The 15,342-nt window shown below is 37.9% G+C and overlaps 1 protein-coding gene across 1 annotated transcript; it reads left to right on the forward strand.

Annotated features, from left to right (window-relative positions):
- Positions 1 to 4,148: 4,148 nt before the first annotated feature.
- si:ch211-203k16.3 (angiopoietin-related protein 7) lies at positions 4,149 to 12,942 on the forward strand. Its single transcript, XM_059356808.1, has 8 exons — positions 4,149 to 4,304; positions 6,051 to 6,266; positions 7,941 to 8,060; positions 9,175 to 9,289; positions 9,387 to 9,524; positions 10,569 to 10,785; positions 10,878 to 11,073; positions 12,118 to 12,942. Exons 1-8 carry the CDS (start codon positions 4,149 to 4,151, stop codon positions 12,262 to 12,264), a joined length of 1,305 nt encoding a protein of 434 aa, XP_059212791.1. The 3' UTR covers positions 12,265 to 12,942.
- The last annotated feature ends 2,400 nt before the right edge of the window (positions 12,943 to 15,342 follow it).

The raw sequence follows: 15,342 nt of genomic DNA on the forward strand, positions 1-15,342 counted from the left end.
TGAAAAATCTTAAAAGTGATTATATTTTAGAGGGGGTAGAGAGCCATGAGTAGAGTAGGATACACACTGATAAAGTCTGGTGGTTATGAATAAAGAGGATTTTTCAAAAAAATGCAGCTGTAAAAAAAACAAGATGTCAAGAGAGCAAACACCAGTTTTACATTAATAATTGTATCATTATCAAAGCAGGAGTAACATGTAAGTTAGCACCCTTGGATCTAACTTCTCAAATTCAATGAGGATTTTGAATGGGTTTTTGGTTAGGCATTAGGTGATGCCTAAAATAACGTCTGTGGTTAACACAAGCTGAAGAGACATTTGTGTTTTGTTGTACGACACTGAAGTGTCCAGATTTTTGTTTTTGTAGCTTCTTTACAGCAACATCCACATTTTTGTTGTCTACTGTCATGTCTACAAATTTAGACAGACAAGGAAATAAACTGCAACTTTGTCAAATGCAAACAACCGCAAAGCCTGAATTCTATTTTTTTCCATCAGCAGCTATTGATCCTTGAGCAGATGTCTGCCGGTCTTTATGTAATTATGGCTGAATATGCTGCTGCAGAGAAAGTACACTGTCAGAGGTAATGGCAGTTTATCAAACACAACAAGCATGAAATAATATGTAGCAAAAATATTTGTTCATCGATGAAAATCAGCAAGAGTATTGATTAAACGCTCTCTGATAAATGACTGAAATATGGGCTCAAATGGATCATTATTTCTTTTCTGACAAAACGTTATCACCATGAGGTTTTGCAAGTGTAGTTTTCTTTACACAACTTAACTTCAAAACTCAGCGAGGGTTTGAAACTGCTGAATTCACAAGGAACAAATTTCTGTCCTCCTTTTAAACTTGAAAATGAATGCTAATATATTGATATATTTATGATAGATAGATAGATAGATAGATAGATAGATAGATAGATAGATAGATAGATAGATAGATAGATAGATAGATAGATAGATAGATAGATAGATAGATAGATAGATAGATAGATAGATAGATAGATAGATAGATAGATAGATAGATAGATAGATAGATAGATAGATAGATAGATAGATTCTAAACTAGTAGGAGCCCCAAACTGAAGAACACCAAAGGGACATCTTTGTCATACCTGAGCATGTCATGCAAATTGCATTTGAAATAATATGCAATACAAGATTAATTAATCAGCTTTAATCTTGGCACCAGGTTACCAAGACCAGCCTTCCCATCAGGTTAGCAGACCTTCCTGCTCTGTTCATCACTTCCTCTTCTGTCTTCATTGTCTTTTGTTCCACATCAGCAGCAGCTCTTCTTGTCTTCTTTCTCTTCTCTTGTAATCCTGATGATGTATTTGTTGTTTGTATTGTCTGTCTTGTGCAAAGCTCATTATCGCTACAGTCGACGCCTGCAGGTAATGAAGTTGTTACATAGTGCCACCATGTGGCCTCACACACACACACACACACACACACACACACACACACACACACACACACACACGTCTTCTCTAACATGCATAAAGCCGACACCACCAGGTACAACAGCAAAACTTGTTTTACATATCTGATAGTGGAATTAAACCAGTGTGCATTTGCAAAAGAAAACTCTGCTCTGTCTTCTGTGTGGTGTACCAGCACCTTTGAAAATAGCAGGAATTCTTTTTTTTTCTCTGCAGAGCCTCTTTAAGTGTGAGAAAGTTCCCTCAGGCAGTGTTGAAAATCAATCCAGTGCAGTCATAGTACAAAAAGATGGTTTATGCAGCGCTTTTGTATTTTGTATCAGTCAATTGATTGCTGTCACGTTTTAATTCCATAAAAAAATATATAATTGGGCTTTTTATGGCATTTATTTTTTCTTTTCACATGGAGACAATGTATGCTGAGCCATAGTGGAGAGTATAAAGATGTAAAGAGCAGCTTGGCTACTGTAATAGGATCACCCCCCTCATACGCCCCCTCACATCAGCCTTCATTACGACTAGCTGTGAGCAGGATTATTGTGCCTGTAGGTGATGCTTATTTACTGTAGGTGCTGATGTGTGCTGACGTTGTGCTGATGCGTGTAATTTATGTGCATTCAATTCCAATTAAAATTGATGCAATGCACTGACTCTATTGTGTTCAACTGTGTAATCTCTCTATTTCTATGATATCAGGCTACTCACAATTTTCATCATAAAATCTAAAAAGCTTTAAAATCACAAAATATAACTGTAAATTGTTTTTAACTCAAGATTTTCTATCAAATAAATATGAACATTGAATAGATTAAAATATATATATTTTGTACTGTTTTCTCTCATGTATCTTTTACCAATAATTTTATTATCGCTTCCCTATTCGTCCGCCTCCCTCCATCCCTCAGCGGTTGTGAATCCTCTTAGAGGTGGATTATGGGACTAAGATGTCTACACTGAGAGCGAGAGAGAGTGAGGGAGGGACAGAAGAAGAGCAGGAGGCACACAGAGAGAGAGAGATAGAGATAGGGAGGGATAAAGAAAAAGAGAAGAAGAAAATGGAGAGAACCCCTCGGCCTGAAATGGGCCGGGAATGGGGTAGAAGATGTTCTGTAACTGGGGTGAGTACGCTACCATTTACTGCATTTACAATCTATTGGCTGTAAAGGACAAAGCAACATTTTGTGTGTGTGTGTGTGTGTGTGTGTGTGTGACTAAGCGAGACTTAGGAAGTTAGAACACACAAACTATCTGTTTCCTTATTAAGCTTAAAGGGAAACACTGCAGGTGAAAAGGGTAAATATCCCAACTAATGGATATCACAATGAAACTTGTCCATTTGATTACTGACATTAAGCTGATTATTTCTCATATTAGAAGTGTATCTGAAATGTTGTGTTAATTGAATACGCAAATGAGTCATTATGTGCTAATTTGCATGCATTTCCAGAACATTAACATTCATTATGTTGACATATTAGAGTCAAGGGTTTTTACTGCGGGAGTGTTGTATATCTCTTTTAACCTGATAGAGCCTAAGCGATATGGGATTTTTGAGTATGATATAAGTTAAGAGGGGGAGAAAAAACATCAATTACTGATATTGAGTAATATCAATTTTATTTTTTATTTTTTTTTAGATGGAATAAAATATAATATATAAATATTTCACATTATTTTTTCAGTTATCATTTCTACAATTGGCCGATAATGTAATGTATAATAAAGAATAAATAAAAAATACATGTAAATAAAATAAATTGCTAAAACCATTTCTAAAGCATCATTTTCAGTTTGTTTGTTTGTCAAAAAAAAAGTTTTATATCTGCACATATCAGACAACATATCTGGTGATACAGATAATTACAGATATGTCATGAAAAATATATGAGCAAAACCTTCAGTATAGCAATAGAAATTAAACTTGGTGTATGTAAGTGCTAAGATTTCTGCCTCAGTGTTAAAACAATTTTTAAAAATTGCAATTTAGCTAAAATGGCCTTTAAAAATATGTATTTTATTATAACATTCACCTGCACACTTTTCTTTTAGCTAATATATATCACCATAAAGCTTCCCCAGTTGATTACTTACTTAAACTTACTTTTTGTATGACATGTTATCTGAAATTGTATGTTTACATTTGCAAATTATGCATTATCTAATGCAAATTTTGGGTGAATTTAGGCAAACCCACAGACACAAATAGGCAAAGTGTAGAAAAAAACCCAACAACCTTAATGTATATTTCTTTCCACTAAAGAAAACACATGATGGAAGCAAAATAGACCAAAACCTCAAAATTGACCAGTGCATTAAAAAAAAGTTGTCTCGCCTCAATTAAGTCAAAACCTAAGTTTGGCTTTAAGGGCAGGTGACGTGTGTGAGCTTGTGTGTGTGTGTGTGTGTGTCTGAGTTACCTGAGGCCAAATTACAGTAATGTGATAGACTAAATGGATCAACTGCCTCTAAATTAATCTCACTTATAAGTTTACGTCCTATTAGTCGCACTGAGAAAACAGTGTGTAAGAGACAGAGAGAACCAGCTTTGTTTGCTCAGTTACTGGAGCATAATAAACTGATTTTCTCAGTTTCTGTCCTTGTAGGGAGAACCAGCAGAGCCTCACATGGTGAAGCACACACTCCTTTGCCCTACTGCTCTCACTGAAAAGGCAGGCACAGACTAACCGGGCGGCAGCAATGTCTCTCCTGTCTTTAACCAACCCCCCCGGCTGGAGCGTGTGCTCTGCTCTGTGTATCCTCATCGTGCTGCTACCAGAGGCCAGAGCAGACGACCTGAACACTACCACTCAGCGCAATGGCGGGGGATCCCAGTGCGGAGAGTACTCTAACCAGGTAATTACTGTAAACATCCCGAGTACGAGCCAAAGGTTCCAACAGGTTTCCTCCTTTTACTCCAGAGATGTGTCAGTTCTGTGAAAGAGCGTCTCAACGATGCAGGACTCACAATAATGTTTCAACTACAAATACATTAATTGTCCGAAACAACCTCATGAATGTAGTGCTCTGCCAGAAATGCATAACCTTGGCAAAATAAATTAAGTAAAAAAAAAAATATATACATATATATATATATATATATATATATATATATATTTATTTATTTATTTTTTAAATTTTTTTTTTTTTAAATAGTCCATTATTTTAACCTCTTTGGGCCTTGAACAGTTGTTTGAGCAGAGACTGTCCTCCCAGTCAATAATGCCGCTTGTACGGAAGCTTATTCGGCCCATATTTGCGCTTCTAATTCACGGCGCCCTCTAGTGGCGTTACTAATTATTAATGATGCCAAGACTGAAATTATGCTACTGAGCGTGAAAGCAAAGGCAGAAGCGTAGATACAAAGTTTAAAGCAGTTGCGTCCACTCTACTTGTTGTATCCCAGCATGCTTTGTCAGGAAATAAGTCGCAATAAGTCGCCTTATACCATTCCAGGACAGATACGGTCAACAATTACACAATAAATTCCGTACAAAATGCTTGAATATCACACTGAGACATGAATGGATTACAGAACAGGTCTATCAGACTACAGGCCCAGGCCAAGGGGCCCAAAGTGAGTCAAAGAGGCACACACCAATCAGGAAGAGACTCAAAATGACCACAAATAAACTCAAAACTACAAATGGCGACAAAACAACCTCAGATAAAGTGACTACAAAAACACACAAACAATTACAAAAAATGATCATGAAGACATACAGAAAACCATAATGAAATGCATAACAATTACAAAGAGACAAGAAACAACAACAAAAAGAGGCTAAACAACTATAATGTCTGTGTGTCTTGCTCCTGTGTAGGAGAGGCTGAAGGGGCCCAGGGGCTCATTATCTCATAATCTGCCCATTTCTTCAAATGTTCGGAAACATGGCACAAGAGACTGAAAGTATATTATTCATCTTCAGACTAGTTAATTAACTGATAATCTGTTCTGATTCTCATGAATCAGGTAAGCAGATAATCAACCAAATGTCAAGAATGATGACAAATAACTATCAAGTGCAGTCCTGAATGATGTCTTCAAATACTGTAGCTGTATAAATACGACCAGATCATTCATTAACATAGATATGAGTTTGCCATAATGATTAAATCCCCTGTCCCAGTATATGCAATTTAATATATAATATCAACATGTATCAGGATGAAGAAAACTTTCTGAATTATCAGTTTAGTCACAGACAGGAACTTGTGTTTTAGCCAATCATAAATAGTCAATTTAATACATATATTGTCATAAAAACAATCCTGTTTATAGACAATGCAGACTGACCTGCATTAAAGAGATCACAGAACAAATATTAAAGATCATGATATAAACTGCAGCACAGATTCAGGTGCAAAAAAGTGTTTTTGACCTGCAAAGTCCTCTCTATATTTCCGAAGTAGAAGCTTTGCAAAGACATGACATGAAAATAAAAAATAAAAACCCAATGTGCTGCTCCTGAATCTGACGTAGAGTTTATTGATTTGTCAGAGTAAAAACCTCGCAGTCACACCTGGGCTTTTGAAAGTTATTTTTACACTCTGCTGAGCATCAGCAGCTCTGTAAGTCAGAAGTTGTTTGTCATCTAACAGGTGATGGAGGACGGGATGTGTCGGCTGGTGGCCACGCTGCCTCAGCTGGATGAGCATAAGTGCCCAGATATGTTCCGCTGCACGGACGAGGTCTCCTACTGGCTGCACGAGAACGAGGAGAGGAAGCAGCAGATCGTGGCGCTGAAGGAGACCATCTCTGAGCTGCAGGAGGAGCTGAGGGACCACCGGCACCGCATCAAAGTCCTCGAGTTGCATGTGAGATCTCACATATTGACTTAGCAGACCTGGGTCAACCATGAGCAACAATCCTGTCAGCTGATTTAAGTGCTTGTTTAAGTCCACAGTGACTTTTTACAGACTAGGCATGTGACATAAATCACTTTTTTGCTCTTAAAGTAAAACTATTCAGTTCTTCTGTGTGTGTGTGGCATTAAATATTACCATTCAGAGCCAGACTTTTTGTTAAATATTAACTTCTTTTTTGTTTTTTTTCTCTGCTCTGGGCGTCTTGGTTGAGAAGCAGTTCAGACTAGACATAAATATTTGATAAAAAAAAAGTCTATATGAAAGTTTATTTTAAAATTCACTTTTTGTTTGGAGAAACGGCAGCAATTTTCCTAAACATATTCTCTCTGTTAAAAATCCCAATTTGGTGGAGCTGTCATTAGTTATTAAAACTGCTCTCCTGTGCTTTATTTTAGCACAGGAAACAGATGAGTTGTGTACAGTTCTGCACTGTAATGTACTGCCTGCTCATCAACTTGTCCTTGACCTTAGTGGCTAACAGGATTAGCCTGCTACTCTTCCACGTGTTGCCTCATGCGTCTCAGGCAGTGAGCCTATACAAACAGAGGCTGGAGCACTCAGTGCCATAAGGTGGATGGTTGGAGAGGGTTCATGTGTTGTACATGAGAGCAGGGCAGGGGTGAGGGCTCCGGGGTTTGTGGTAATGGGAGTTAGTGTTATCCTCCTAGGAATAGACCGCATTCTGACCGCATGCTTTAAGTTTTAGAAGAGAGGGCTCATGTTTTTTGTCCCGAAAGCACCGAGAAACGCTGCATGTTTGAGTTTTAATGTTTGCATTGACTTAAAAGATGGCTGTTATGCAGCAACATTTTCTGTCTCAATTAATTATTTTTCTCATATTTCGAGAATACATTTGGATCAAATGGCTTAAGTTATACATTTAGGTCTTCTTTATCATATAAACATAATTTTTTTTGTGCAACTTCAAGCCATAAAATGATAAACTACTCAAAGTATATTTAGTGTGTTTACACTGTGTTTTATAATTCAAGCATAACATACTGTCTTTGTACTTAGTTCAACTAAGTACATGTAACAAAGGATAAGCAAATTATCACAATCTTTTTTTGACAACATCACAACTTTTTTTGGAATCGGGTTGTAAAAAATATAAATTGTTGTTTTTTTCCCCCATTCTCTACTCTTAGTTTATAGTTTCTGTAAAAGAAGGGAACTCAAAGTAGTAAGTAAAGTGGATTGAGCTGTTTCTTTCTTGTTTCATGGTGTCAATCTGGTGGTTTGAAATAAAAAAACCACATTTGATATAGTCATAAAGTAGGGATATAGTTATAAATGTTATGTTTATGTGAGAAGGTTACTAAATCTGGATCACTCTCAAAATGTTCCACCCTGTCAGATCTCTATATGAACCAGTCCATCGACAGGGATTATTATTTAGATATAAGCCAATATGTTTTGCTGAAAGTTGATGATTTGAGGCGGAGATGTTGCTGCATAGCAGGACAGGCCTATTCGTCAATGATAGGCCTTATGTTAAAGATGACAAAAAGAAATTAAAGATCTTATGTAAAATTGAAATGGTTTCTTCCCACATCTCAGTTATTGCTTGTGTTTTGCTATTTGTGTGCTTATGCTATTGGGTATTTTCATATCTGGTGTCAGGGTGAAGAGAGGACTCACGTTAATATGTCATTGGAGCAGCGTTTTCACGAATTGGAGCATCACTATTCTGAAGCCACCACCCTGCTGCACCTACAGGGCACTCTGATCCTGGACCTCCAGGTACGCCCATCATCAGTTTACTTTCACTCTTTAAGAACAAAACAATTCTGATAATTTAACTGTATTGATTTCACTGTTTAGAGCCAACTCCACAATCTGACACTTTTGGCCCTGGTCAGATCTTCAGACCAGAAGATCCAGATGTTATGTTTATGTGAGAAGCTTACTAAATCTGGATCACCCTCAAAATGTTCCACCCTATAAAGTCTCTATATCAGGGGTTCCCAAACTTTTTTCGGTGGGAGCCACATCAACTTTTCTTTCTGTGATGGGGGGCCAGGGTCAGTCTATAACAGGAAATGATATGGGCCAAAGTGACCACCAGTGTTATTGTGTAAATATAACGATCGTTTGTTGGCCTTAGCACCACCTGTTGGTTTGCAAAAAAGTAAGAAAAAGTCTTCACATGTTTATTTGAAGTACCACAGATATTCCTTTTATTTTGTAGAAAATAAAAACACAAGCTGATGCTAGTTAACAATGAGGTGATGTGATTTTGTAACAGGTACAGCTGAAAATAGATTCTGCATTCAGAATCTATTTTACGTTTCCACATTTTGTTGACCGACTCTCTTACGCTAGCTTGCCTTGCCCGCGAAAACTTGGCGCTTACGGCTTGGCATCACGTAGATCGGAATATACCATTGTGTGAAGTGGTGAAAATGAGCTATTACTGTAAATAATTCACAACTAAGGTCAATTTTAATTAGAACATCTACCTTAATCATTACATGTGGATATTTTATGAATAAATATATAATAAATGCAATTTAAAAAAAACAGGCCATGTTTAGAGGGATTGTTTGGGATAGTTAAGTGGGCCACTCCAATTGCTTTGGCGGGCCAGAAGTGGCCCGCGGGCCGTAGCTTGGGGACCCCGGCTCTATATGAACCAGTCCACTAACAGGGATTATTATTTAGATAAAAGCCAATATGTTTTCCTGAAAGTTGGTGATTTGAGGCTGAGATGTTGCTGCATAGCAGGAAAGGCCTATTTGTCAATGATAGGCCTTATGTTAAAGGTGAAATGTAAGATCTTGAGTTCACTTTCAGTATTTTAAGAACAAAAATCTGATAATTCTGATACTTTCACTGTATTGATTTCACCGTTTAGAGCCAACTCCACAATCTGACACTTTTGGTGGATAAAGTAAAAAGAAGCCCTGGGTGTTTGATCAACATTGTGCGACCCAACCCGCTGATGAGTGCTCAGGACGCTCTGCACCCAGGTACACTCTCATGCACCCTCATGTGCTCTGATCCTCCAGCAGAGGGCACCAAACCCCTCTTGTTGATTTCCTCCTGTCTCACATTGTGTTCCCTCAGAGATCCAGCATGTGAGGAACTGTCCTATAGACTGTGCTTCCATCTACTACAATGGAGTGAGGAGGTCAGGCCTGTACACTGTGGTGCCCTCACTGGCCGGCATGCCTGTGCAGGTCTATTGTGATATGGACACAGATGGTGAGTGGCATGCACAGTAGAAAGTTGGCTCAGCTGCAGCTTCTGTTTCGGCTGAATTTCAGTCCAGTTTCAGTCCGTGTATTGGCTAGCACACACTCTGTTTTTCAGTTGTTGTGCAAGATGTATGAGTATCAACTGCAGATCTGCTGTGATGCAATCGACATGTTCTCCTCCTCTGACCAGATGTGAACCAGTATATCAACTCTTCAGATGATTTATGCAGCACTGGAGAAGCTTTACAAGCTACCAATTACTTTACACTAGAAGAAACTGAACTACAACCAGTGGTGGGATGTAACTAAGAACATTTACTCAAGTACTTAAGTACAATTTAAGGTACTTTACTTGAGTATATCCATTTAATGTAACTTTATACTTTTACTCCACTACATTTAGCTGACAGCTTTAGTTACTTTTCAGGTCAGATTAACATAAAAAAGATGTTTCAAGTGATATTAACTAGGTAAAATGAGCCTTTGCAAATGTAAAATTCTGCTTATGTAATGCATCAATACAAATAATCTAATATTTTTAGAATATATTTAACAATCTGAACAAAGCTACCAGAAACAAATCTAGTTTGGTTAACTAACAATACAATATAGAAAAGGTGTTTTAAACTACTTTCAAATAAAACAAAAAGAGAAAAAGATAAGATTGACAATGTATATGTGATACAAGTATAATAGTAAAAACATGCCAGCAAAAATGCTGCTCAATTGAGTTTATTGCAAAAAGAGCCCACTCTTTAACAGGTCATACATAAACCAACATTTACCACATAAACAAGAGTCCAGTTAAAGTAGTATGCAACATCACTACATGTGTTGAATTGAAACCTAATATATTCAAGTTTAGTTTTACAACTTCAGATTCAAAAGAATTTAAACAATAGCCAAATATTGCATGACAAAACTAACTACCTTAACCATTATTCAAATATGAATGGAGCTGAACTACCAGCAAATGCAGTTAAACTACTAGTGTAATAAGATGTATTTGACTGCTCTCCCCTTCCAGTGTCATGTCCTCTTTTTGCCTCAGGTGGTGGCTGGACTGTGATCCAGCGGCGCGTTGACGGCTCATTGAGCTTCGACCGCAACTGGAGGGACTACAGGGACGGTTTCGGTGACCTGCACTCAGAGTTCTGGCTGGGCAACAACCACATCCACGACCTGAGCACCCAGGGAGACTACAGCCTCCGCATCGACCTGGAGGACTGGAGCAACAAGCACAAACATGCCCTCTACCAGAGCTTCAGGTCGGTGGCATGCACGAGTGAACAAACAGTTGACGAGTCATTGCAAAACATGCATCTTACATCACACAATACTGTTCCTCTATTGTGTGTAGTGTGGAAGATGAGGAGCATCAGTACCGTCTCCATGTGTCCGACTTCAGTGGGACAGTGCAGGACTCTTTCAGCTGGTACCACGACAAGCAGGGCTTCAGCACCCCAGACAGTGGCAACATCTGTGCTGAGATCTCCCACGGCGGCTGGTGGTACAACCAGTGCTTCTACGCCAACCTTAATGGAGTCTACTACAGGGTACGTACAGCTGGATAGCCCCTTATTTATGCACCAAAATGATCTAGATTGAGAAATAGCACTATAGGTAAGAAGACAAATGTGTTTTTTAGATTTGGGGGTGAACTGAGTGGTAAAAATAACAATGTTTTCTTCCTCCTGAACCTGCAGGGAGGCCATTACTCCCCTAAATCAACTATTTAGGGCCTGATTTATGCAGTGTTAGAGAAGCTTTTAACCAATTACTTAACACTAGAAGAAAATTAACTACAATCAGTGGTGGCATCTAATCTAAAGTAAATGGACTGGTAAATGGACTGCACTTATATAGCGCTTTTATTCAAAGCGCTTTACACCACAGACTGCGGTCATTCACCTGTTCACACACACATTCAAGTCATTCATACACCAATGAACGCAGCATCGGGAGCCATTTGGGGGCCAGTATCTTGCCCAAGGATACTTTGACATGTAGGCTGTCAGGGTCAGGGATTGAACCACCAACCACTCTTGGCTCTCTTTTTTCCGCTAGTGTGTGCTAAAATAACCATATTGTGGTTGCTTAAGCCAAGGGCTATATATTCAATACTAAATGTAATGTAAATGTAGGTAGGTTCAGTAACAAGTGAGAGAGTAGGAAAGGGCTCCTACTCACTATGAATCACTTTCAGGGTTTGTAGTTCTTACTGTAGTTCTTAAAGTACATTTACTCAAGTATTTTAGTACAATTTTAAGGTACTTTACTTAAGTATTTCCATTTAATGTAACTTTATGCTTTTACTCCATTACATTTAGCTGACAGCTTGAGTTACTTTTCGGGTCAGATTTAACATAAAAAAGAAAGATCAGTTTCAAGTGACAACAGTATATTAAGTAGGTAAAATGAGCCCTATCTTTACAAATGTAAAATTCTGCTTATGCATCATTACATAGCCCCTTATTTATGCACCAAAACAATCTAGATTGAGAAATAGCACTAAAGGTGAGAGGAAAAATGTGTTTTTTAGATTTTTGGGAGAACTGACTTATAAAAATAACATTGTTTTCTTCCTCCTGAACCTGCAGGGAGGCCATTACACCCCTAAGGGCCGGGGGCCGCTGGGTCCTGATGGGATCGTTTGGTACTCCTGGAGAGACACTGACTACTACTCCCTACGCAAAGTCAGCATGATGATCCGACCACGCTCTTTCCGAGCCCGTTTGTCACCATAACCCTCCGTCACCTGACAGCCGTTAGGACACAGGAACGATCCCAGCAGCAGGGATCACATGTCACTGGGACACCTTGGTGCTGATGACATCCAGTGATGTTTTTATTGACCTCTAGAAGGAACTGAATGTCAACAACAATGGCCACTACTCTGCTGTTTCTGGCTCTATATCCTCAAAACTGTGGACTCATTTTCTGCTGCACATTTTGGAAACACAAACTTTACACTGTGGAGTTCTTTTTGGGACATGGACATTTTTCATTCAGTCATTCAGGGAAGTGAATCTTCCTTATTTTCTACTTCAATTTTGTACCTTTAGTTTGATACTTTGACACTTGACACACTATCAACAACCCAGCCAAAAAAAACAACCTAAAAATATTTGTGTGACGTGGAGGCATGTGCTACTGACAGACCGATCACATGACACTGGTTATTGAATGATCTGCTGCATATTGATGTGATTATTCTTCTAATTTTATTCATTTTGAATTTATGCCAACTATAATAAAAAAAAAAGGTTTTAATATTATGAGTCAGAACATAAGAACACTGAATTATAATAGATATAATACCCCTTTGATATGATAAGTGCTACTGTCTCACAGTATAGGGAGAGAAGATGTGCTATATGAGGACTGTGTATACATGCATACTGTATGGATTGTACAATAAACACTATATATACAAAATATGATGCAAAAAGGGCATTATTTCATATAAAATCAAAGGTTCATTTATGTACATTTACTTAAGAAGCAGTGTCTGCCGGTGACTTTACAAACACAAAACTATTTTGTGCAAACTTTATTTTTTTCTAGGATTTAGCAATCCTGTGAATCACTAAACTAATATTTAGTTGTATGACCACAGTTTTTTATAACTGCTTCACATCTGTGTGGCATGGAGTCAACCAACTTGTGGCTCCTTTCAGCTGTTATTCCACTCCAAGATTCTTTAACAACATTCTACAATTCATTTACATTTCTTGGTTTTGCTTCAGAAACAGCATTTTGAAAGTTCTCAATTGGATTAAGGTCCGGGGATTGGGCTGGTCACTCCATAACATCAATGTTGTTTGTTTGGAACCAAGATTTTGCTGGTTTACTAGTGTGTTTGGGGTCATTGTCTTGTTGAAACACCCATTTCAAGGGCATGTCCTCTTCAGCATAAGGCAACATGACCTCTTCAAATATTTTGACATATGCAAACTGATCCATGATCCCTGGTATGTGATAAATAGGCCCAACACCATAGTAGGAGAAACATGCCCATATCATGATGCTTCACTGTCTTCACTGTGTACTGCGGCTTGAATTCAGAGTTTGGGGCTCGTCTCACAAACTGTCTGCGGCCCTTGGACCCAAAAAGAACAATTTTACTCTCATCAGTCCACAAAATGTTCCTCCATTTCTCTTTAGGCCAGTTGATGTGTTCTTTGGCAAATTGTAACCTCTTCTGCACATGTCTTTTTTTAACAGAGGGACTTGGCAGGAGATTCTTATATAGATTAGCTTCACACAGACGTCTTCTAACTGTCACAGCACTTCCAGGTAACTCCAGACTGTCTTTGATCATCCTGGAGCTGATCATTGGCTGAGCCTTTGCCATTCTGCTTATTCTTCCATCCATTTTGATGGTTGTCTTCCGTTTTCTGCCACATGTCTCTGGTTTTGCTCTCCATTTTAAAGCATTGGAGATCATTTTAGCTGAACAGCCTATAATTGTTTGCGCCTCTTCATAAGTTTTCCCCTCCAATCAACTTTTTAATCAAAGTACGCTGTTCTTCTGAACAATGTCTTGAACAACCCATTTTCCTCAGGCTTTCAAAGAGAAATGCATGTTCAACAAGTGCTGGCTTCATCCTTAAATAGGGGCCAACCTGATTCACACCTGTTTTTTCACAAAATTGATGACCTCACTGATTGAATGCCACACTGCTATTTTTTTTTAACACAACCCTTTCAACTAACTGCCCAATTGCACAGCCTTAAGAGCGTGCATATCATGAATGCTGGGTCTTGTTGGTTTTCTGAGAATCTACTGCACCTACTGGTACCTTGTTTGCCATGTAGCAATAAAAAATATACTAAAAACCTGGATTAATCTCGTTAGTCACATTGGACTGCTATTATTTTGAACACTACTGTAATACAAAATATTATGAACAAATAATATAGAAAATGTTTTTTAGGGTTTATTATGGCAGCATAAATAAATTCCCTTGAGAAAAAGGATTTGTTCTGCTTTTTTGATTTAATGAAAATAGTATTTCAGAATTCTGAGGAAAGTTTTCATGTGAAAAAAAACTTGTTTAATCTGATTATTTCAGGAAAAAAACAAGAGAAGTATTTCTTTTCTTTTTTTTTTGCTTAACCATCCTGCTGTTTTCCCCCCTCATAAATTCAGTAAAACAAGAACATATTTGTTTTTACCAGAAAAAAAAAATTTCTGAGAATTTGGAGATAGAACATTTTTCTTCTCACAAAGTATTTCATTGTACCGATTATCTACATCTTTAACAACGTTAACACTGTTCTGCATTATCAATGCTTTTTAAATTTTGGTGCTTGTAGTATATTTTGATGTGTGTGTGTTAATATTTTTAACTGCCTGTTGTTACTTGTTCATGAGAACAAGATCTGAGTTCTTCTTGCATCAGCGGAAATAAGAGATAACTCTTATCGCACAGCACACACTGCTGTTTATCTGTGGCATCCAGTCAGTGTTACTTACATTCAAATTACTTCACGCATGGGTTTCCACAGACCTTCAGCCTATTGGCAGGTTTGTGTCAATATAACAGGCATGTGCTGAGCAGTGGTAAAGTCTATCGGCTGAAGGATACAGAAATAAGGAAGTCACTTTGCTTTAAACTATAATACAACTTGAAAAAACTAAATTACACATTTTTCTGCAGGATTTTATAGACTAAAGATGAGTATTTTAAGTGCAAAAGAGCTCCAGAAAAGCCCTTAACACACTAAAACACATCCACTCAAACACATAATGATAATGCATGTACTGTGTGGTGTACAAAATCTCTACTTTATGTGGCCTACACATCCAGCTGCACCTG

Source organism: Centropristis striata, chromosome 18, assembly GCF_030273125.1.
Source record: "Centropristis striata isolate RG_2023a ecotype Rhode Island chromosome 18, C.striata_1.0, whole genome shotgun sequence".
NCBI classification, from domain to species: domain Eukaryota; kingdom Metazoa; phylum Chordata; class Actinopteri; order Perciformes; family Serranidae; genus Centropristis; species Centropristis striata.